The 24,600-nt window shown below is 35.5% G+C and overlaps 2 protein-coding genes across 2 annotated transcripts in view; both read left to right on the forward strand.

Moving 5' to 3' along the window:
• The window catches only part of LOC136807229 (coiled-coil and C2 domain-containing protein 2A-like), a 48,062-nt gene extending 44,354 nt beyond the window's left edge, over nt 1–3,708 (forward strand). The window contains exons 38-42 of the mRNA XM_067063824.1: nt 191–372; nt 1,009–1,074; nt 1,719–1,754; nt 2,451–2,532; nt 3,014–3,708. Of these exons, the coding sequence (XP_066919925.1) occupies nt 191–372; nt 1,009–1,074; nt 1,719–1,754; nt 2,451–2,532; nt 3,014–3,202 (555 nt within the window). The 3' untranslated portion in view covers nt 3,203–3,708. The remainder of the gene's footprint in view (nt 1–190; nt 373–1,008; nt 1,075–1,718; nt 1,755–2,450; nt 2,533–3,013) is intronic.
• A 10,508-nt stretch (nt 3,709–14,216) lies between these two features.
• LOC136807221 (speckle-type POZ protein-like) lies at nt 14,217–23,643 on the forward strand. The gene is made up of 6 exons (XM_067063817.1): nt 14,217–14,494; nt 15,017–15,168; nt 15,454–15,581; nt 20,256–20,612; nt 20,985–21,127; nt 21,484–23,643. The coding sequence occupies exons 1-6, from the start codon at nt 14,316–14,318 to the stop codon at nt 21,644–21,646; spliced, it is 1,122 nt and encodes a 373-aa protein (XP_066919918.1). The 5' UTR covers nt 14,217–14,315; the 3' UTR covers nt 21,647–23,643.
• The last annotated feature ends 957 nt before the right edge of the window (nt 23,644–24,600 follow it).

The following is a 24,600-nucleotide window of genomic DNA, read 5'->3' on the forward strand; positions in this document are numbered from 1 at the left end:
TAACAAAAAGTTTACTTAAAGTTGAATATGTTTTCGAGCATTACATTACTTTCGTTTTCCTTCTGTCATTCACCAGAAAATCAGTTTGCTATGTGTAGTTAGGATTCGAATTCCTTATTCCCGTTCATACTGGCTCATGCATAACAATTTTCTATATAACTATTGTGTCTTTATTTTTCTCATTTTCAAGATTTGGGCGAACATGCAATCATTTGAAGAACCATCTAAACTGAATTTCGATTTGTCAAATACAAAAGCATGGAAACCATTCTTTACCAAAAGCTTTCCAAACCCTGGGTTAGCTTCTATACAAACAGATCAGCTGGAGTATATGGCTATTGATAATCAATATGCACTAAACCTACAAGACCAGTATGTAGTTTTAAATTCGTTTTCTTTGGTTTTGATCATATCATTGATCAGTCATATTTCTGCTCGAAAAATAAAGTTTCGAAACTTAACGTTTAACAATGTCCTTCATAACTGATTACTCACAGAAGCCTAATAAACTGGTGCGTTGGAAAATCTTTTAATTTTAATACAGCTGATTTCAAAAATACCCCCCCCCCCCCCACAATTAAGACCCCTCCCGTCCTACCTTAAAGGAACTTATTTTGGCGGGAACTAATTTTGGCGAATTTGGCGAATTTAGGCAAAATTCGCCAAAATTAGTTCCCGCCAAAATTAAATATTTTGCTCACTCGCCAAAATAACCCCTGAAATTCATCAAAATTGCTCAAAATAAGGCATAATAGAACAGATTTACGCTGTCAATCGCCAAAATTAGTTCCCGCCAAAATTAAAATTTTTTAAGATTTTCGCCGCTCGTCAAAATTAGTTCCCGCCAAAATAAGTTCCCTTAAGGTAGTAAGGTCTGGTTAAAAAAAATCAAAAATTTAATAAAAATTTGACAAGCGGCGTTCATTAGGCACATAAACTACCTAAATTGAAGCCAGTATTGTCAAACGCTTGAAATCGATGAAAATATTCACACTCTATTTGTTGTAGAATTGAACGAACATTACGTGACCGACTCATGGAATGGAGGCCACGTCATATAACCAAATTTAACAGGTAAGGGAAGTTTCCAATAAGAATAATGTACTTTGCATGAGGGTAAAGTATTCTTAAGAAATTGCCAAATTTGAGGGTGATATATTCTTAACGTATTCTTACTTTTTTTAATTCTTTTTTTATATAATAAGTCTTTGCGATAATATAATAACTTTGCCTAAAAAATATACATGATGGAAATATTAATGATAACGATTTAAAATAAAATAAAAATCCTAAGAGCTAAAAACATTCGCAGGAGATAAAAGAAGACATCGCTGTCTTGACTTTAATACAAACATGAGAAATGATCAGTTTGACAGTTTGGGAATTTTGAGTGCACATTGGGAGCTAAAATTATATTTCTACCTTAAAGTTTCAAACTAAATGTAACAAAAAACCCAGTTTTTTCTGTTAGCCAAATACAAAATTTCTGTATTTTTATTAAAATCTGTGGAATTCACCCTAGAGGGTTTTCTCAGGGTATTCTTACGATTTGGCCAATTTTCACCCTGATATTCTTATAGAAGATGTTCTTATATTAAAAATGCGTGTAAAAAAAATTAAGCTAATCTATGACTATTTCCAAAATGAAATTAATCCATAGTAATGATAACTATTGAACGTCAGTCATTATCAATATCATTACATCGTATTTTTTTTAGATATTGCACACAAGCATTCAAAAATTTATTAATGACGTAAGTATAGTTTTCTTTAATCTTCCCTGAATCAATCCGGCATTTATGCTTTCAGAATCCATGTGAACAACTTTAAAGCTTGCGACAGCCCAATGGCCAATGTTTTTGTCCTGTTTTGAGAATGAGTCGAAGATAATTGTCGAAAGTTTAAAAAAAACAGTAGAATAACATTTGTCCAGTCAATTAAATTCCTTGTGCATCTCCATTGGCAATTTACACTTTTCAGGCAATTTCTTCAAAAGTTCTTCAATATTCTCATTCGGTCTAGAGTATTACCACAACGCCTCGAGTACTTAAAAAGAATCCATTCCATTAAGGTTATGTTGAAAATCTGGCAAGAAAACGAATTTGTCAGTTATTCGAACTCCTGGTTATTTGAAGTAAATTCTTACCCCCCTTGGAGCTTCGCGTCGACTGTATCTCTTTCTTCTTGATTCAAATTCTGAAACTTTTTTGAGAGGGGACCGCAAGTTGGGCCTGACAAAAGTTTTTATAGCAAATAATGACGTTTTAGGCAAAACTACTAATCCCTAAAATGAGTAAAAAAGTTGACAAATTTTAAAAGTCGAATTCAACAAAATTGATTGTCATCATCGGAGGGAACATGAAGTAAAAAAAAAAGACAACAGAATAAAATTTTTCCAGCCAATTGAATTCATCTTCTTTATCTCTTTTTCTTCTTGGTTAAATTTTTAGGATCGAATCGAAAGTTGTGATGTCATCAATGACAACAGAAGATCACCATGAACAATTGAAACAAGTTCTCTCTTCACATCAGGTTAGAGTAATACAGTTGACACTCTCTTATTCGACGTTCTACGCTTCATTATTCGATAATCTTTAAAGTCACCGTCAACAAGATACACTCCCTTATTCGATGGAAATTCGATTCCCCTTGAAAATCGAATTAGAGAGCGTCAACTGTAATTATAAACAATGTGACGTCTAATCTTCGATCTTTGTCAGGCAAGAAAAAGCGAAACCTTTAATTTTGTACCACATCTTGGGACATCTTGGGATTTTGTGTGGTTTCTTTTTCAAAAAGGGGCCTTAATTAATTTTAATCCAACGTTTTTGTATTCGGAATCACAGAGGTCTACAAATCCGTTGGTATTATAGGTAGTAAAAGGAGCAGGAATCCGTTAGTGGACGAAAGTATAGTCTAACGTTTTTGTAAAAACTACGTTGGCCGCGCTGGCCGCGCAACTAATGTGGGAAATAACGGTTTCTAATTTCGTATTTAATTTTTCTTGTTTTAGTTAACTGGATTTCCTCTCCATATGCCTTTCACCGATATTGAATCAGTTATCGAACGTGTATACAGCACTGGTGTTCATAATGCTGAAGACACCGACATTGAGTTTGCATTAGCTGCTCACGTGCACCCATATCCAAACAGTGTACTCGCTGTATGGGTTTATATTGGTCGTTTAACTCGCAAAAGTTGAGGAAAGGGTCTGTGTAAATCAAGTTGGTTTGAAACGAGGAGTTTGCATGAGACATTGATCTTCTTTTTCGAAGACATTGTTACTGCTCATTGGCTGAGGTAGTGTTCGTATTTTGATTGGCTTAGATTCCCTTTCGAAGCAGTACAGAATACAGAATTACTGATGTGACTCTTTGAGAGGATGGAGCTGTATTTGTGCCGTATAAAAGTTTCACTTTAAGAAACAGTACCTTCCCAACAGGATTTATAAAAACAATTTTTAAAAACTTTTATCAAATTTGAATTTAAATTTGCTGGAAATAGAAAAGCATATCATTTGTCATTTACCATGTAAATAAATATGTTAGTTTTTTTATCGGAGGTGATTTTACAACCACTAGTATTATATATATTGAACACCCTATCAAAAAGTGTATATTTTTGTACATAGGACTGATTATTTATAGTTTTTATCATCTATCTTATTCTAAATACTATACAGAACTAAAAATAAGGCTTTTTCCATTCAATTTTTCCTTTATCTTTCTTTCTAGGTAGATAGAGTCGATATTTTACGTGAATAGCCCAGTAATCTAGGACTTTAAGCCAGTCTTTCGATTGTTTTCACGGGGTGGTCCACAGCCAGCTGCCTTGACTATCTTTCAACTGAACGGAACATAGGAAGGAGCGGGGATTCGAACCGCGAACCCCTGCCTGGTTTGAGACACTGAGACCCTTGACCACTTGGCCATTACTCCTTAAAGGAAAGCCCAAAGCCATGTTAAAGTGATGACTAGGAATGTTTTTTATCTACAGAGGATTTGTAATGTAGGAATCGAACCTTGGCTTACTGCGGAAAGATGAAGTTCGGATTCTCAGGTAGTGGGTAGTACACAGGGTCCCAAGTTACCTAGAGCGGTACATCTCACTAGCCCGAATCCAGACGAAATTGAATCAGCCCGGAAGTTTGTCTACTCCGACTGCTTTTTTGTCCAACATTAGTCGCACATTTTTTATCATTGACGATCCTCTTCTTTTGTATAGCAGCGACTGACCCCAAATTGAGACGTCTTAGAAACGAACTATTTTGCCAATCCTCGTCACTCAAATTTTTATCTTTTTAAATATTACTTTTTAATTTTTGCTGAAACACTATTCTTTCTATCACTCGTCGTCGGACAAAATCTGTTTCGGAGAGCTGGCGCAACCGTCAAATATACTGTCGGACTTTTTTGCGGTCGGACTAGCAAGTGTCGGACTTCTGCTAAAAATTTCTCCCCGCCGAAATCCCTAGCCAAAAAGGGTGATTGTTTGGAAAGTTTAAGTGTAAGGATCTGAGGCGGACCAAAAATTTTACACCGCCATCGAGCTCCGCCTTTTCCCGCCACAAAAAATCCCGATTTTAGACCAACTTTTCCCCGATTTGTAAAAACAAAACAAAATCGAAAATCAAAATGGAGATTCAACATGGCTACATTCGACGAAATTGATTTGACCTCAAGAATTTGTCAAAATGTTTCTATTTCTTCAAGTTTGCGGTAAAAGTATGTTTTAACATCGATTTACAAGTCAGTAACAGTAAGTCCAGTTATAGGAGGAATACTTGCAAAGCAATAGACCTTTTCCTAGACGGGATGGATGTGATGACAACAAAACATTTTCCGAATGTGAATTCAGACAAAATGGAATCAGTGCAGAAGTTTGTCTACTCCGACTGCTTTTTGTCCGAAAACAGTCGCACAATCTTTTATGGGTCATATTTTGCCTGATGACCAACCTCAAAAACTAAGGCATCTATCTAAGAAATCAACAATTCTTCACGCATAGCCTGGGAATCCAAGCGTTAAACTTTTTTCACAGTCTAGTTTATGATATTTTTGCTGCTGGTTTAACGCTTGGTGCAGGTAACTCGCCTGCAGGGACATTTTTCCCTGCAATGCAGGTTTGGCCTGATTGGCCAGCTTTCGGCGTATTACTTAGCAGTACTTTCGCGCGCATTTTGATAATTTCGATGCGCGCGCATAATTTATGGAAAAAGCTGACTTTGCAGAAAAAAGGAAAACAAATGAATCTCTCTACTCACTAAGCTTTATATACCTTTTAAGATGTTTTTATATTTATTTTTAGTAAATAAATCTTGTTTTTATATGCAATTTTTAATTTTAAGTTTATTTTTTTTTTAAGCCAGATACATATATTTTTTATCACTATTTATTTACCTTATATTTATATTCTTTTCTAGATAATATTTGTGAGAATAGGTTTTGTAACCTCCTGTAAATTATCGAATAGAAATAGAAATAGAAAATGAAAACATAGATTCATTTAGAAACAAAATGGCTGTTGACTGGAAGTCTAAATACATGTGGCTGATGTTTTGATGTGGTTTTTAGTAGTTTTGAAAGTCTTTCAGTACAGTCAAGTATCAATATTTGAGGTATTACGAAAATCGCTACTTTTTGCCGTAATCGCTTTCGTTTTTAACATAAGGTCTTAGCAACAGGTACCCCGGGCATAGTTACGGGGCATTGAGAAAAAATCCTGACATAGAATTTCAAAAAGATTCACGCTATCATATTCTACATCACAAAATACACCTGTTCTATGCTGGGTTTTTTTCTCGGTGTTTTGTAGGCTTAATTATCGTCATGCAAAGTAAATAAAACCCCCTGGAAATCTTTAGGTTTTGATAAGCAAAATACTTACATACTATTGTTTACTTTTCAGGTATTCATCCAATCAGAATTCACGCTCAGAAACTTTCAACAATCAAAATTCAACCGTGACGCGGGAAATGATCCAATCAGAATCCCGAAGCTAAAGACTTACAGCCAATCAGAATTTGTTAGCGAGCGGTATTCATCCAATTGGAATCGCGTAACACGAAAGCGAAAGTGAAAGTAAAGGCGGAAATATATTCTTTTTTCGACGTGATTTGCATATATTAGAACAGAAAGAAACGCCAATTTGTCAAAGATTTGTTTAAAACCACCTTATTTTTTGTTGAGTATCGCCCAAATTTATCGAAAAAATATGCTTTTCAACATTAATCTTAAAATCTCTTTTATTGTTAAGTATCCCCGGGGCGCTCAACGCCGAAAGAAAAATAAGCGGGCGGAACCGCCCTCGTAGTTTAATCCTGGGATTGAAAAAACCTGGAGAAAACCTTTTCCCTACATATAATGTAGCTAAGGAATTTTAAAACACGGCATTTAAAGTGAAACAAGATGGCGGGGAAGTAGTGATTTGAGGTTTTTGTAATTAGACAGCATGACAAAGGTTTGTTATATTTTAGCATAACAAAGACAAACTCAGGAGGTAAGGTAAATTGCGTTTTGACTGCTTTTAACTGTTTTTCTAATAAAGAATATATTCAAACTTGACTTCGCTGTCTTTAGAGCTTGTGAAAGAGTTTTTATGGTAAGTTGATTATGTGTGTTTGCCTGGGTTTCCAAAGTTCAGAAACTCTGTCAACAAGGGTTCACACACAGACTGTTTATAACATTCTGTGTCAGACTAATCTACCTGCACCAAGCTCTATAATTTTAGAACTTTGTGAGGTGAGGTTTTTTTTGTTTTTTCTAAAATTATGAGCTTGGATTCCCATGCTACTTCACGCAGTGAGGCTGGAACTTCGATTTTTGAGGATTACAATTTTACCAGTTTTTTAGCGATTTTTGCCTCGCTAGCCCAAATCTCGCAACCTCTTTACCTTAAGGAAGATCGAAATTAGAGTTTTTCACCGTTCCAAAAAAAACGCAAAGCAAGAAATTTTTTCATCTTCACAGGATCGATTCTCAACAACAAAATACATCTTTTGGTCTTTGGGTTTGTTTCTGACGTTTTTTCTTCAAAGAATATCGATCACTTTCCTTTTCCCCTTGAGCGCGCGAGAAAAAAATGACTAGCTCGTTTTCGTGCGGGCGAATAAAGATGAGGCGGCAATCTTGCACTGAGGGTGCTACTTAGTTTCCGCCCTATTTTGCGCCCACGATAGAATGGTCCAAACACGGGGGTAGTTCAAATGATAAACTATGTCTTTTGTAAGTGTTTATTTTCTGAGAGATATAAATAGTATATTTGAATATTATTAACTTATTTATTAAAGTATTTTTGAGCGCAAATTTAAATATACGGTTAAATAAAAAACGAATGATAACAGTTCTGTTTATTCCTCAAACCCCCGGGAAAAGATTTTTTGCTGACTTAGCTATTTTACAAATCTCGGAAAAGAACTCCCATAGGAATTCCGATACCTAACCCGATTGGTTAATTTCGGAACGGCTTCATAAAAGTCATAATGGCAGATAATTTTAAAAGTTTCTGAGGGAATGTGTGTACTTTATCGATGTTGATGGCTTGTTGATTCTTTAAAGAAAAAAGATAACAGGTATAGCTTTTTCTAATCCTGGAATATCGAGGTTCCAGCTACACTGTCACGCCACTGCCACTGGCAGTTAGGGATGGAAACCATCCAGGATCCTGCCATTCTATAAGCCAGCAAAAACTAAATGTCACTTGTAAACGTAAGTTTCTCACTATTTTCCATCAAAAACAACCAAAAACATTGCTACTTCCCAAAGCTGGAGCCCTTTTCCAGGGGATGTCAATCGAAAAATTCGATTACCGAATCAATCGAACCTAATCGAAGCCAATATCGAATAATTGATTTTTGATTAGCGGAATTGATCAAACGTCAATCGAATTTCACATCTTTTTTTTGATTGGATTCGATTACTGTTCGATTGGTGTTCGATTGACGTTCGATTAGTTTCGATTTAGTTTCGATTGATTTTACCAGGAATTAAAAGCAAACATTCTTCTGCTAACTTCTTTTGGTGGGAAGGGAATTTCATGGTGGTGTTACAAAAAATCTTCCAAATTTTATAGCCCCGCAAAATTTAAACTTTTTAAAGTAAAATCGAAGTTGATCGAACTTAATCGAAGTTGATCGAACGTTATCGAAGTTGATCGAACGTTAATCGAAGTTGATCGAATGTTAATCGAAGTTGATCGAACGTTAATCAAAGTTGATCGAACGTTAATCGAAGTTGATCGAACGCTAATCGAAGTTGATCGAACGTCAAAATTCTGGGTAATATTCAATTGGTTCGATTGTTGTTCGACTGGTTCGATCGTCGATTCCGTTCGATTGAGATCGTCTAGCTTTATTCTTGCAGCTTTCCAACATCCAAGCTCTCAAACATCACAAGCCAAATGAAATTACTTTCGATTTCCCGTAGAAATTATGCGATGAACAAACCGGGGGTCAATGAATCGACGATCGAACGCAATCGAACGCAATCGAACATCAATCGAACGCAATCGAATCTCAATCGAACGTCAAAATTCTGGGTAATATCAGTGTAGCTGGAACCTCGATATTCCAGGATTAGAAAAAGCTATACCTGTTATCTTTTTTCTTTAAAGAATCAACAAGCCATCAACATCGATAAATTCCACACATTTCCTCAGAAACTTTTAAAATCATCTGCCATTATGACTTTCTTGAAGCCGTTCCGAAATGAACCAATCGGGTTATGTATCGGAAATTCCTATGGGAGTTCTTTTCCGAAATTTGTAAAATAGCTAAGTCGGCAAAAAAACTTTTCCCGGGGGTTTGAGGAAAAACGGAACTGCTATCATTTGTTTTTTATTTAACCAGATATTTAAATTTGGGCTCAAAAATACTTAAATAAATAAGTTAATAATATTCAATATACTACTTGTATCTCTTAGAAAATAAACACTTACAAAACGACATCGTTTAGCATTTGGAATACCCCCGTATTTGGATCATTCTATTGTGGGCGCAAAAAAGGGCGGAAACTAAGTAGCACCCTCAGTGCAAGATTGCCGCCTCATCTTTATTCACCTGCGCGAGAATGTGAGCTAATCATTTTTTTCTCGCGCGCTCGAGGGGAAAAGGAAAGTGATCGATATTCTTTGAAGGAAAAGCGTCAGAAACAAACCCAAAGACCAAAAGATGTATTTTGTTGTTGAGAATCGATCCTGTGAAGATGAAAAATTTTTTGCTTTGCGTTTTTTTCGGAACGCTGAAAAACTCTAATTTCGATCTTCCTTAAAGGTAAAGAGGTTGCGAGATTTGGGTTAGCGAGGCACAAATCGCTAAAAAGCTGGTAAAATCGTAATCCTCAAAAATCGAAGTTCCAGCCTCACTGAATATTCGATTGGTTCGATTGTTGTTCGACTGGTTCGATCGTCGATTCCGTTCGATTGAGATCGTCTAGCTTTATTCTTGCAGCTTTCCAACATCCAAGCTCTCAAACATCACAAGCCAAATGAAATTACTTTCGATTTCCCGTAGAAATTATGCGATGAACAAACCGGGGGTCAATGAATCGACGATCGAACGCAATCGAACGCAATCGAACATCAATCGAACGCAATCGAATATCAATCAAATCTGAAAATTGCGGTAATATTCGATTGAGATTCGATTGCGTTCGACAATCGAATTTCAATCGGTCGATTGCGTTCGATTTGGTTCGACTGGTTCGATCGTCGAATCCGTTCGATTGAGATCGTCTGGCGATTAGAATTCGATTGGTGTTCGATCAATTCGGCTAATCGAAAATCAATCATTCAATTGGATTCGAGTAAATTCGATTAATTTGATTGGTTCGATTGGCAATCGAACGTTCGATTGACATCCCCTGGCCTTTTAGATCCATTGTTATGGCCATCTAAAATGGTGGAAAGAGTTGCGGAAAGACAGGGGCGCCCGTTAGCTTCGCCAAAACGCCCAATATGATCTTCCAACAAAAAGCGAATTAGTTACCACGCGAGTTACGTCATACACTCCACCGCAGCCAGTCAGGGCCTCATTGGTCTTTTATAATATTAGTAGTTCGTATAGAATAAAAACATACCTGATCAACACAACCAAACCTTCTGTCTTGCGTTTACTCTTTCCTTCCCAACAACTTTCGTTCTTGCTTATGTAGGTTTTAAAATCCACAAGTAATGAACCTCTTATAGCTTTATCTGAATAAATCTGGTTGAAAACTTTCTGTCAGGTTTCATTCCGTACGTTTTTTATCCATGTGGTGAACCGGTTTCCCCGATTTCCCGATAATTAAAACTTGGAACTTTCCCGTGGGCGCGATTGGGCGTACCGCCATCGCGAAATATTTTTCGTGAAAATTTACCGTATTCTAACACTAATATAATCTAGATAGGAAACAAATATTAAATTTGATTCTTTTTTTGTTCGTATTTCTAAATTTCCCGATAAAAAGAACTATATATTTACAAATTATTTTCTTTAACGGGCGTTGAATCGACATTGACATATTTAATGATGTCATAATCAATGCGGTGCATATTTTGTCAACATCATTTTCATTGGATAAATACTAATAGCTAAATACTAAATGTTGTTGTGCTTGTGGAAACACTAATTTCTTTCATCACTTGTTGTCGGACAAAATTTATTTTGGAAAACTGGCCTAACCTTGGATTGCATTGTTGGGATTTTTAGCTGTCGCACTAGAAAGTGTGTGACCTTTTGAAGACTCCCCGACGCCCGAGCAGGCTAGCTCTAAAGCTCTAAAACAGCATCTAATAACATGAAAACCAGAATATGGTTTTTCAATGGGAATCAAAACTATAAATAAGTCCACTTACAAACACCAATTTGTCAGATCTAACAAAATTAATAACATCACTGTCATCATTGACAATCAAACAAACGATATTCTGTCAAGAGCCTTGTAAACATTCCAACAACTTTGTAGCTATGTAGCTACTATTTTAGCGCACGATCTGAGGATTGAGCTCACAGAATGCCCACCAGCTCCCGCATTTATAGGGGTTTGCAATTTCCGAAATATCGAATAATTTTGCCAAAATTTCCGAAATTCCGTTAAAAAATACTTGCAATTTCAATACCAATTTTTGGGGTATTTTTCCTCGTTCTGACTAATTTTTCATCAAATTTGATTTTTGATATACAAATTCTGAAAAAAGGGGATAAAAACTTTATAATACCAAAATTTCAAAGCAAAAATTTGTGGATTTCCGATACCGAAACAATTTCAGAATTCAGAAAATACTGAAGGAATTTTGTCTGATTTCCGAAATTCCTAAGAAAAAAGGGTTGATTTCCGCTATTCCGAAAAACCGTACGCCCCCCCCCCACTTTATACACCTGACATAGATTAAGAGGAGAGGGTTTGGTAAAGTTCTGTATGGGTGCCGAAACCCCCCCCCCCCCGTAGCGTCGTTTCTTCAACTTTTCAGGACTTCGGACTCCTTTTTTCGGAATCTTCACCCAAAAAAACATAAAATATCAAAACCTGGCAAGGTTGAGGTTGATCCGAACCTGACTCGAACTCGGGATCCCTAATGCAAGAGCACAATGCCTACCATTAGGCTGACTTCTGGTAATATGATTTAAAATTTTAAGGGTCTTATGCCTTGGTTAGACAAGACCTACGTTAAGAATATTTCACCCTCAATTTTGGCACTTTCTTAAGAATACTTGACCCTCATCCAAAGTACACTATTCTTATAAAAAAAAGCGTTTAATTCTTAGAGCATTTAGAAGATTTGACCAATTGTTTGTTGTAAAACGGCTGATGCAATAACGTCAAAGCGCTTTATGATGAAATCATAATGAAATCATAGCGCATCCCGACGCTCACATATCATTGTAACCTGTTTGTCCGAGAATAAAATCAGGGAAAAAAAAATTTGAAGGTGGGCCAAAGGGTAGGCCAAGGGTAGGCTATATGGCCCGGGCCAGAGAGGTGGGCCAGGTTTTTTTCAAACCCAATCAACGCGGATTTTGACATAGATTAAGAAAAAGGTCAGGATCAACATTTGAAAATTTGCTTACAAAACGTTATAACGCTGTGTAATTTTGATGGCGCCACAATTATTATATACCCTTTTTTCAGAATCAATTTTCTCGAGTTACGTTGAGAAATCGTATATATCCACTTAATAAAAGTCTTCTATATCGATTTTTGAGAGCTTTCGAATGGTGGTATTGGGTTTTCATTTTGAAGAGTTTGAATTTTCCGACTTTTTGCCTCTCGGACCAGGTAAAAGTGACGTTGCGGTAGTTAAAGAAACCTTTGTAACTTTTTATAGAGAAATTTTCACCTATGGTTACTGATATTTTTCTTAATCTAAGTTTGAAGACGCTTCTTTTGGTATATAATATGATCATGTTTAGGCCTACATGATGTCATCTGGGACCTAAAATATTACCAGAGATGTCAGGTAAATAATTAGGATAGGTCCGGTTGATGATTTCTAGATATTTGAGGTGTGTATTTTCGATTGAAATTGGTTTTGGATTGTTCGCACCCCCTCCATTTTTTTGTGACCTCAGCTGCCTTACTATAATACTTTATACCTTAGAGGCGCATTCAAAAAGTATGTTCGTCACCAAGGGGGAGACAAAGGGGAAGGGGGTCAGCCAAAAAGCAAACAAAAACGAATGGGGGGTCAATTCAATCTGTGTACGTTCGCCTTTCAGTAGGGGTACTTGTCACGAGGGTAACTTTTAACTCTGTCTATTATGAAGATCGATAACCAAAAAAAATTGTTAATTAGATAATTGTGTATGTTATATGTTAAGCAATTATTAGATAATTAGAGAGCAGAAATTTAAGGTGTGATAAGAGACAGGATTACGGATGAGATGGAATATTTGGAGAGGATAAAAACTTTGAGATAAAGCGAAGGTATAAAAGGGTAGACAGGAGACCCATATTTTTATAATCTGATGTATACAGGACGGGTATGACCTGTGAGGCAGATTTCTGCCTCAAAAGATTTACAGTAGGAAATTCAAATTTAGTGCTGTCCTCATTTACTAAAATAAAAACCAAATTTCGGAACTTGCGGTTTCTCTTAGAAAGTGTGACCAGTAAAAGAATTAAAAAATTTGATTGGCAATGTTTTCAACCGTTATTAGGATCTGGGAAATTCAAACTCTCAGCCCATACCATGCTATATATTTTGCCATCAGTATATAGAATAAGAAATCATAGCATGGATCTCCAGGCTAATAAAAGGGAGGTACTTTAAAACAAATGCTGACAAACAAGGGGCATGTTCCCTAGCTTTGTGTTATGTCAACATACCTTGTCTAATTCCGCCATAGCAACTATCTGGTCTGCAAAGTAGTTACACGTAGTTAGAGTGATTTTTTAAACAGCTTATTCAGAGAAGATTTTTCTATAAATATTTTAAAGATAATGTGTCTTGGTATTACACAAAGTTAAAATTTAGCACATAGTACCACATAGGGTTGGCTGCTGCAAGACAAAAAAGAGGCTCGTAAATAATTAAAAAATTTTGCGATCAGTGTTGGACAAAAAAGCAGTCAAGAGTAGACATATTTCCGGGCTGATTCCATTTTGTCTGGATTCGGACTGTTTTGTTGTCAGACTAGAAAGTGTACAACCCAAAATACTGGTAGTACTTTAAAGAACCATTACTTTTGATACAGAAGTTTTTGCTTGCTTTTTTCATTGCACTTCTGGAATTTACATGAAGTTCTGCGTCAATCAGTATACAGTTTGAAGGTATTTGAAGCAAAACTCAGGCTACAGGAGCCCTTGGAATGTCAAACTCTCAATAAAATTCCAAGAGGTCGAAATTCTCAATTTCAAAAAAATATTTGGCAGTGAACATGTTTCAAACAAAATGGTTTTGGGTTGAGGGTCACAAAAAACATAAACACAATAAGGAAAAAAATTTTCTAAAATAAAAAGTAGCCAAACCCTGAATTTTTCATGAACTAAAATAAAAAGTATTTATATGAAGTGGTTGTACAATCTACCTAAAGTAGGTGTAGGTCCAACCTAAAATTATGCAAACATTTTTGAAATTAAAATTGTGGACTAGAATACTCTAATTTGCTATTCTTTGGTGTTTTCAGGGCAATTTTAACCAATAATTGTCTAATGTTAACGGATGCATAGTAAATCTGAAAGGAGGTAAACACAATGAGTGATCAATTTTTTAATTTTGAACACCCCCTTTTTTACAGAGCAAAATAAATTAAACTTGAAAAAAATTGTATCTGTCGTTAGCTATCAGTAATCAAGCTGGATCCTGTGGTAGGTGTGACAAGTGAAAATGTGGTGGCAGGCATGGAAAGTGCATCCAAAATGCCGGCACCAGTGGCAGAGAACTGGTGTTACACACATGTCAAAGTTGTGAAATTCTCTTATATGTGGACAATCAATAATTTTAGTTACTGTCGTGAAGAAATGGGTGAAACATTGAAAAGTTCAACTTTTTCAGCTGGTGCAAATGATAAATTAAAATGGTATGTTTCTTTGTAATTCTAATCCTGAGCCATACTGACTTTTACCAAGCTGATAAGAAGAAGATAAGTTTGGATAGTATGTTATGTAGTAGAAAATTCTTTCAATGAGATATTTAACGAGACCTGTCTTTCTTGTTTATCCTGTACCTCCGGCTCAGAAACAATTTTTAATGGATTCCATTGCATATCTAAAGCCATACTTGTTTTTTTATTTCATTGAAATAATGAAAATATTTTAAGGGAGTTGGTTAAACTGAAGGTGTCCAAAATACCAAGTCGATTTCGTCAGTTTTTTTCCCTCAATTTTTCGAATTGTGTATTTTCACAAGTTCTCGACAAATACTGCGTGTAATGAAAAACAACGTCATTATCTTAACTGACCCTTTGGATATCCAGCCCTTTTGATGTTCGTTAAAATGTTGATTATTTCAAGGAATCTTGAACGCCTGAAAGTGCAGGGGAATGAGAAAAAACTTTTTTTACTGGGCATATCTTTTTTAACTTTACTCACTTTTGTCCCAGGTGTTTGCGTATCAATCCTAAAGGATTAGATGAAGAAAGCAAAGATTATTTATCATTGTACTTATTGTTGCTTGCATGTAACAAAAGTGAAGTTCGAGCTAAATTCAAATTTTCAATTCTGAATGCGAAACGTGAAGAAACCAAAGCTATGGGTAAGTTTCATAAAAGCTTCAAGAAATGTAGATTTCAAAACAAATTTAGGCTTATACCATGCTTGCAAAGTATTCAGGAAAAACTCCGCATTGTAGATATTTTATCTCGTTATGCATGACAATCACCAACTAACTACGTGTTTTGCTCATATTTTCAATGTGACTTTTTTCAAAATTATCCCACGTGTTTTAATTATTATTTCCTCGCAAATACATTCAGTTTTAATTTATGTTTCTTTAAGAGTTTTTGGCTTGAAAATCAAAAATCAATTTCGTTTTCTATAGAGAGCCAAAGAGCATACCGATTTGTGCAGGGAAAAGACTGGGGTTTCAAGAAGTTCATTAGGAGAGATTTTCTGATGGATGAAGCTAATGGTTTACTACCTGAAGATAAGTTAACTATGTTTTGCGAGGTATGTACAAATTTATCTTGCTTTGAAAATAAACGGAGAAACCTTTTTTCCAATACTTATATCCAATACTACTTTCCAATAGTTTCCTGCTTTCTCAATTATTCATCTGTTGGTTGTTTTCTAAGTATTTTCTAAGTATGATACCGCTCTGAAAATCACTGCATTCAGCACTTTTTTGAATTTTACGTCAGTTATACAAATTTGGCTTGCATATTCTAAGCAGGTGGTTGGTTGCTTGTGTTAGTTTTTTTTTTTGCTCAGTCATTGTAGTTGTATAAGCTTGAATATTTACTTGTCTTGACGGAGGGGTGAATTCGGTTATTTCACTCGAAGGCTTAATCGCTATAAGCCAGGGGTTTCCGTTCTCGTGGAAGCTAAAAGTTATACCCCTATAAAAACAAATTGCTTGTCAAAGAAACTATGCACACAATGCTTTGAGTTGAAGCTTTGTCACTGTCAAATGTGCTTGTAAAACTCCTTCGCATAAATATTAAATCTTTCAAAGAATATAGTGCGAAATCACAATAAGGTTCCACTTCATGATTTCATGAATATCACTTTGTTGAGATTTTATTAGTTTACTGTCATTCATGCGAATCTTCATTCAAACAGAATTTATACCGATTTTACAAAAAAAATTGTTTGTATCGAGTTCCTTGTTTATATATGTGTTTGGTTTACTAAACTTCAGTATGTTATGTTTGCGTGCTTTATTTTTCCTCCCATTTTCGTTTTTTATAAAAAGTGTTTAAAAACCATCATTTAGAATGTAGAATGGTCACAGCCTTACTGTCTGATTTAGCACTGCAAATTAACCTTAATTCTTTTTTAACTTTAAAATGGAGGTGATATAATTTATGTTACGAATATTTCTTTCGATTGCATTTTAATAAGGGAGCTCTGAATTTTTATATTCACAAATGATACTTAAAAAAATATTTAGCATATCGGTCTTTTTAAATAAAGTTCTTTCTCTATTTGCTAAGTAAAAAAAAATAACTATCTTCTGAAAATTACATGAAATGGTGGAGATTGAAAAGAAAAATCTTTTTTCAGAGGAATTTTAATAAGTTTCTCATGAAAAAGTAATGTTCTGTCCTCCAAACATCTCTGATCATCGAAAACATTTATCATACCCTAACAACTCCATTCTACCCTTCTTGCATGAGTGTCTCAATTTTAGAAATGGTTTCCTTTAAGAAGGTTAGTATTCACATCATAACCATGGCTTGGCAGCAGGTTTAAGGTGCCACCTAAAGCATTACATAATGATTTCTACATAGCTTTTTAAATGTTATTACGTTAAACTATACTTTTTTCACTGATATTCTGCCGATTTATAGTGTGAAGGTTTCGATCACAGACTTGCACCGCAATGAACTGTGTTCGAATTCCAAGCACTTCCAGAGAGGGTGTTAAGGAAACATAGTGATAGTGACTCTCTACCTTCACTCATATATTAAATTACGCTGACGTTCGTAAAGCCTTATGTAATCTTCGAAACGACTGCTCAACCGGCCATGACCAGATACCGTCGAAATACATTAAACTCGCCATCGATGAAATCTGTAGTCCCATTTGCCATATTATCAACTCTTCCATTCGACAATCCGTCTTTCCTAGCCAGTGGAAGATCTCGAAAATCAGCCCTATTCCTAAAATTGAGTCACCCGCTGATCCGAGCGACTACCGTCCAATCTCCATATTACCGATCCTTTCAAAAGTATACGAGAGACTGATTATGACACAAATGACAAACTATCTAGAAAGTGAAGAACTACTATCAATACATCAATCTGGTTTTCGAAAGGGTCACTGCACAATAACCACCTGCATCAAAATCAAAAACGACATCCTGAAAGCGATGAATCGAGGCGAAATCACTCTTGCAGTTCTCGCTGACTTTTCAAAAGCATTTGATACAGTTGATTTTGAAACTCTTATCAAAAAACTTCACACACTACGATTCTCAAAAAAGTCACTCTATGTTATCTCCAACTATCTGAGCAATCGACTTCAGTACGTACAGATCAACGACAAGAAGTCATCCATTCTCACAGTTACTAATGGCGTCCCCCAAGGAAGCATACTTGGACCCATTCTCTTCAACATTTACGTGTACGACATGGCAACAAAAACCACCGCAAAATGTGTTCAATATGCTGATGACACGACTATATATCGCCACACCAAACCAAACGAGCTTGAAAATTGTGTCACTGAAATGAACTCTGATATTAGCGTAATTGAGAAATGGTCGCTGGATTCGAACTTGATATTTAACGCCAGAAAAACTAAATCGATGCTCTTTGCCACATCTCAAAATGCAAGGAGGCATAATTTTGAATTCGAAATCAAGTCAAATAACGAAAATGTGATTGAGCGTGTTCCCCTATTCAAGCTGTTAGGAATCATCTTCACCGAAAACCTAACATGGAATGAACATGTCAAAAAAATCGTCACTAAAGCATATGGCACGCTGAAGAGTCTATCCCTCATCAAACGATATTTACCATACCGTGTACGACGCCAATTGGCAGAATCTCTTGTATTGAGTAAAATAGACTATGGTAATACCGTAATTCACAACGCACCACAATATCTATTCAACCAATTACAACGAGTCCAAAATGCCACAGCTAGCTTCGTCCGGAAGAGCTACTCTCGCAAGTCTGACGTAATAGATATGAAATGGCTACCTGTCAAAGAACGGACCGAATACAGTTTGGCTAAACTTGCGTGGAAATCAGTGAATATGAATGACTGGCCCAAATTCCTCCCTATGGAGAAATATGTGCAAGCCAAGACTCGAACGGATGTAATTGGTGGAATTAAATTGCGTGAAACCTGTAATGTTAGTGGTTCCTTTGAATCTGAAGCTTCTAAAATTTTTAATGAACTACCCAACGGATTAGAATAGGTGGATTAACTTCTCTCGTTGCTCCCAAGAGAGATCCATTGTCTTCTCATTGTTACAAGAAAAATCTGTAAATGACTCTGCGCACTCCTCGTTTAGTTTTTTCATTGTTTTTATAAGAACAATTTTCCAATTTATACAGTTTCGAAAACGAATTTGTCCTATGATTCGATCAATTTTGATGATTTTGCAAATATTTTAAATCCTGCACTTAAGTTTTAGCATCAACAAACGCTAGACCAGTTTTAATGTAAATTTTTAATCTTTTGTCAATGGCAATCTTCAGATAAGTGAAAATTAACGTATGGTCTATAACTAAGAAACTATCGATGGGTCACGAATGGGTTGCATACTGGTGAAAGAAGACTGTATTTAGAATTAGGAAAATAAATTTCAAATTATTTGGCTAATTTCTGCATTGGATAGAAAGGGCTAAAAAAGTGCATTTTCTTATTTAAAATGTACCACGTGATACGTAATGACCAATGAAAATGTTGAAAGTAATGATTTTTTACAACTTTTTTACAACTTATCAAGTTTTAATTGCTAGCAAACTCGTAAAAAAGTTTGATAACCTAACGAGGAGTGTTTTCTATGAGTTCTTAATCCACCTATTCTAATCCGTTGAACTACCTGTTAACTGTCGTGACTCAGAAACTTACAAAGCCTTTTGTCAAGAAACAAAAAAATATTTTTTCGACAAAGCCCTAGCTAGGAGCTTGCAGTAGTACCATATTCTACCAACTGTAGTCCCTGCGTTGCTACTCGCTATTTCCTAGCTGGTGCTTTCTATGTTATATTATTTCTTATACCTAGTTTTAGTCTAATTCTCTATTTGATTCACGCGCCATTTTAGTTTTAAATTAATTCTGATTTCAATTCTCCTAATATCCCTACTCGTAGCCTTGGTTCCCTAGTCTCCATTCTGATTTTCTTAGTCTGTATTTTCTTCAGTGCATATATATGACTTTATTATATTCTAGTTCTATGAAGTTTTTTTTTTTCCATTTGATGTTTAATTATTTTCAATTAATTTAATTTAGATAGTTGATAGCTCACTTATTTATGTCAAAATACTGGTCGTGTTTAGCAAGGTCCAGTACACTTTTACACAGCCTTCGGTGTTGCAATCTATGCAAGTTTTACTCATTCTATCTTACGCTCTGTCGTGATTCTATCTCACCGAGTTCTTAGATCTATTTTGTCGCTTACTTTACCTCTAGCCACCAATAGTACTTGAACCTTAGTCTAGTCTAGCTTATAACATTATGTTAGTATTTTTTTTTAAATATATTCGTTAATTTTTTATAATAGCACACATTGCGATGGCCTCAGCTAGCATACTCAGATACTCGGATTTGTTTAGATTTTAGTCTAGCTCTATCACTATTCACATTTTACCCCTTATACTTCTTAATCCTAATCATTTTATTCGTCATACTAGCCCACCGCTTCGTCCCTATCTGCTTGTCCGCATACGGCCCCAATTTTTCTTCAGTATACTACCAGGTTATTTTACAATTTTTTTTCTAGACATTGCACATATATTATATACAGAATTTTCAGGTGAAGAGCCAAATGTAAATTTTGGAAATGCCAGAAATATATCATTATTATTATTATTATATATCACTCTCTCTCAATTCGGCTGATAATCGAAGTATCGATTGACGTCAAATGAGCTTAGTGAAACTCAAATTGCAGATGTAGAACGAAAAACTCGGTATAAATTTATCTTTTCCTTTTCATATACCCAGGTTAGTGTTGTTGCCGACTCGGTGAATGTCTCCGGCCAATCGCTGATGTCCAATTTGAAAGTACCTGACTCAGAACTGGCTGATAACATGAACAATTTATTAGACACTGGTAATTTCAGTGACATGGCTTTGAAAAATAATAACATGACAATACCGGTACATAAAGCGATATTAGCTGCACGATCACCGGTTTTCGCTGCCATGTTTCAACACGATTTGGAGGAGAATAAACAGGGTTTTGTGTCCATCACTGATTTAGATATAGACGTTTTACGTGAAATGTTGAAATTTATTTATACGGGGAAAGTGACGAGACTGGATGCGATGGCTGATTCCTTGCTCGCTGCTGCAGATAAGGTAATCAGTGTTGCAACTTTTCCCTGTGTAGACGGTAATTCGTCCAATTGAATTTTCAACCCTGTATTTCTGTCCCAATTACAAGCCTTGAAATCAGGAATTTTGCAGAATTCGAATACTCGTAAACACATTTTCGTCTAGATAAACCAGGGACCCCCAGGGATAGTTGAAACAATTGGAATATTGAGACATATTGCTATAGAGTGTCAAAGACCACGTGTGTATTTTCGGGTCAAATCGATAGTGCTCAAGAAATCAATATGCATGATATACACTTTTCAGAACCATAAAAAGAAGAATCTCTCTCTCTTGCTCTCTTCTATTTCGTATCGCATTAGGTACTCTGTAGCGGCATTGTTTTTCCACTTTTAGTATGCACTGGACCGGTTGAAAGTGATGTGCGAGGAAGCTTTAGCATCTAACTTGAACGTGGACAATGTTTGTGATGTCTTGGTGTTGGCTGACCTTCACAATGCTCAACAACTCAAATCTGTTGCCATTGACTTCACTAACAGGTTAGTGTGACCATATTTCGTATTGCTAATGTTTTTTTCTAAATTCTTCTTTTAAGATCTTCTACTTCGAATGTCTTTTGAATGTTTTGATTTTTCGAGTTATCTCCGCTCTTGTAGATATTTTTATTAACCCTTTGGATATCCAATAGCCTAACAAAATATAAATATTCGATATCCTTCATTTTTGAGAAAACCCAAACCTTATTTTTCTGACGCCAATGAGCCTGCTTGAATGCTATAACGCATTAGTTATAGAAAGAAACGCACATTGTTCAATAAAGGATCTTTCTATGTATAGACTTGTCTTCAGTTTTTCCCTGCCATTCTGACCTTCCTCTTTTTTTCTTCTTTACCAGTCATGCGCAGGAAGTCATGGAACATTCTTCATGGCAGAAATTGGTGAAGAATCATGCTAACATCATTGCAGAAGCATTTAGAGCTCTCGCCAGTGTCCAAAGTTTCTCCTGCTCACCACCAAGGAAAAGACAGAAAACAGCTCGTGTGGAACCGTGTGTTTGATGGAGCACTCGTTGATGCGTTCTGAACCAATCATATGTCACTATGATAGCGCGATAACCAATCACGTATCAGTATGGAGGGTTTTCAGCCAATGAAAATTGTCGTTGGTGTTATGGATGGTCAACAAGTTATGTAGTGCTACTTTTTAGTTGATCAGATCCTTCAAGGAATATCTGTTTTGACTTTTTGGAAACCGGACTTGAAGTGGGTCATACCAGAATTTGAAATGTCATTTTGTTCTGGTCTAGTGAAAATTTGGATGAATCCGTTTACCAACACTACGAAATGTTGCTTTGACACCCTCTGAAAGTCATGGTCTTACGAGTAACATAACCAAAGAACTTCGAAAATGAACAAATTGTGTGTTAGAAGTGTCGATTTTCAAATTGGATTTCGAAAATTACAAAGTATATGGTGTTGACATTTTATGGAAAGTATATTACATGGGGAGAAAAGGTTTTATTTTTGTGTTACTGAACTTTAAAGTGTGTCCGGAAAAAATTGCATGCAGATTACGGGTGCTTTATCCGGACAGACAGTATTTTTTAGACGCTTGTGTGTGAGCAGATTGTATTATATTAGAAGAATTTTTATTAGCCTTTTATTAGAATGGTTTTAATCCTTTTAAGCTTTGTTTTCTTTTCTTACCAAAGTTCTTAGATGTTAACATTATCTTTTGGTATATAGCGTGCCTGGATCAAAAGCACCGATATTGAAATAGTAAATTGTCATAGTGATTTTCATCCTTTTTTCCAGACACGCTATAACAGAGGAAATCTTTTTACGTGAGTAGATATTGATTGATTGATTGATTGATTGATTGATTGATTGATTGATTGATTGATTGATTGATTGATTGATTGATTGATTGATTGATTGATTGATTGATTGATTGATTGATTGATTGATTGATTGACTTCTTTTAGGTTTGATTGATATTATAGCAATAAAGTATATATGTACAATAATTATTTAGATATATATTATTCAAATTTATAGGATTTTTTACATTACCTCGCCTGAATTTTAATCTCTTCGTTCTTTATAATTGTTATTGCAGCTTTAGTCGGATCATCGTTCCGACGACTGTCGGCGAACGACGTTAAGGTTGTTATGTCCTTTCTTTAAAAGCTCTTTTTTATAGAATTGAACTCTCTTGTTACATGACGCTTTTTTTTGTTTATATCAGCACAAAATAACAATGGGCAGACATTGTCCTGATATGAAATATGTGTCTGATATGAAACGGGAACACTTATGAAAAGATAAAACCTTCAAAATGTGACAATAAAAAAACAAGATATCTTTAAAATAACATTTAAGGTGACCTGATTTGAATTTTGTCTTGATATCGCTTTTTCAAAATGTTCATGGTTTTTCGAAAAATCTCTTTAAATTTTTAGCCTTTTACCTTTTTACTGTGTTTCAATTTTGTACTTTTCACAATTATCGAACTTTTCACATCAGACGCTTTTAAAATACAGTCAACACGGACATCTCTAATTCTCTCACAAGTAGGAAAATTTATTTCATGTAAATTCCTTTGCCTATTGCTTTTCTTTCCTTGAAAATTGAAACATTTTTTATTTTGATAGTTGTATATATAACCTTAATAATACCAGTATTGAAAACAAGGCATCCACCGACCTTTATATACCCTGGACCAACCTATATCCGCCATCTTTGATCGGAAGTAGACCTACCGCTCTCGATGCATTTACACCGCTATTGAGTAATGATACCATTAGGGTACCACTTTCAAAAAAACTCCGATTAAAGATTTCGCTTGGCTGGGAAACTTTGTCTAGGGTATATATATAAAGGTCAATGGGCATATGTACGCCGGAGCCGGATATATCCGGTACAGATTTTCAATTTCAAGGCTACACCGAAAATACTTACCTTCCTTCGAAACTGGTAGTAATACTAACGCCTTATAAAAATTGTATCATTTATACTTTTTTTCAATATCACGAACTTAAAATTTCAATGAGAAATACCTTGACCTGAGATGGAACTTCCTTGAAAAAATTGTTTCATTTATATATACTTTTTGAAATTCAATACCACTACACCCAGTTTTCTCAACTTCAGTTGAGTTAGAATCTGAGAATGTGTGTCTGTGTGTACTTGCCCGACCTACACTGTGGGGAAACACGCAAGTATTTTCCCTACATTGTGGGGACACACAAAATGTCCCCATAGTGCAAATAACGTTAAAAAGCCTTTAACCCCTCTGCGAGCCTCGTTTTGGTACTAAGAAAAAATGTCCCCACAATGTTGTGTATCGTATTTTTGACATGAACTATACACAATCCAGATTTAAAAATTTTGCACTGTGAGGACATCCTAGATGGAGTGTGTGTGCACTGTGGGGACAAAATCCTGATTTTCTGGAAATCTGATTTTTAGGCTTTTGAGCATTATTCTATTCGCCTGAGCCTTGTTTTATTCCTCCCAAAACTTGGTATAGCCGACCTCCACCCTCGATCCCAGGGTAAACATCGAAGCTTATTTTTGGATGTTACTTGCTACAGTTTTGACATTGCATCCTCTAGCAAAGAAAGTTATGAAGTCTCAAGATGTTTATGTTATAGTTCCCTCCACACATAGTCGGCCTCCTTTAATCAATATCAACCATCACCTTTAACTGAACTTCCTTAGACTATTGGGAGAGAAGCTTCCAGCAATTTCATGAAATATGACTAAAGATTTCCCTTTTCAAATGCCTTGCCAAAAGATATTCAACGTCGGCGATTTGGCCTTAAGAGGGTAGTATTTAGCTAGATTTGTTTTATTCTTCCTGATTAGATACACACGATCATCAAACATTCTTGATAAATGGATTCATAGTTTCCATGAGCTTTATTAGGAAGATTGACGAAATGTATTTATTTGTGAAATCGGTTACACCGAGGCTATATTGGTATAGGAATAAGAACATGTTAATACGT

This window comes from Clytia hemisphaerica, unplaced genomic scaffold (assembly GCF_902728285.1).
Source record: "Clytia hemisphaerica strain Z4C2 unplaced genomic scaffold, Clytia hemisphaerica genome assembly, whole genome shotgun sequence".
NCBI lineage: Eukaryota > Metazoa > Cnidaria > Hydrozoa > Leptothecata > Clytiidae > Clytia > Clytia hemisphaerica.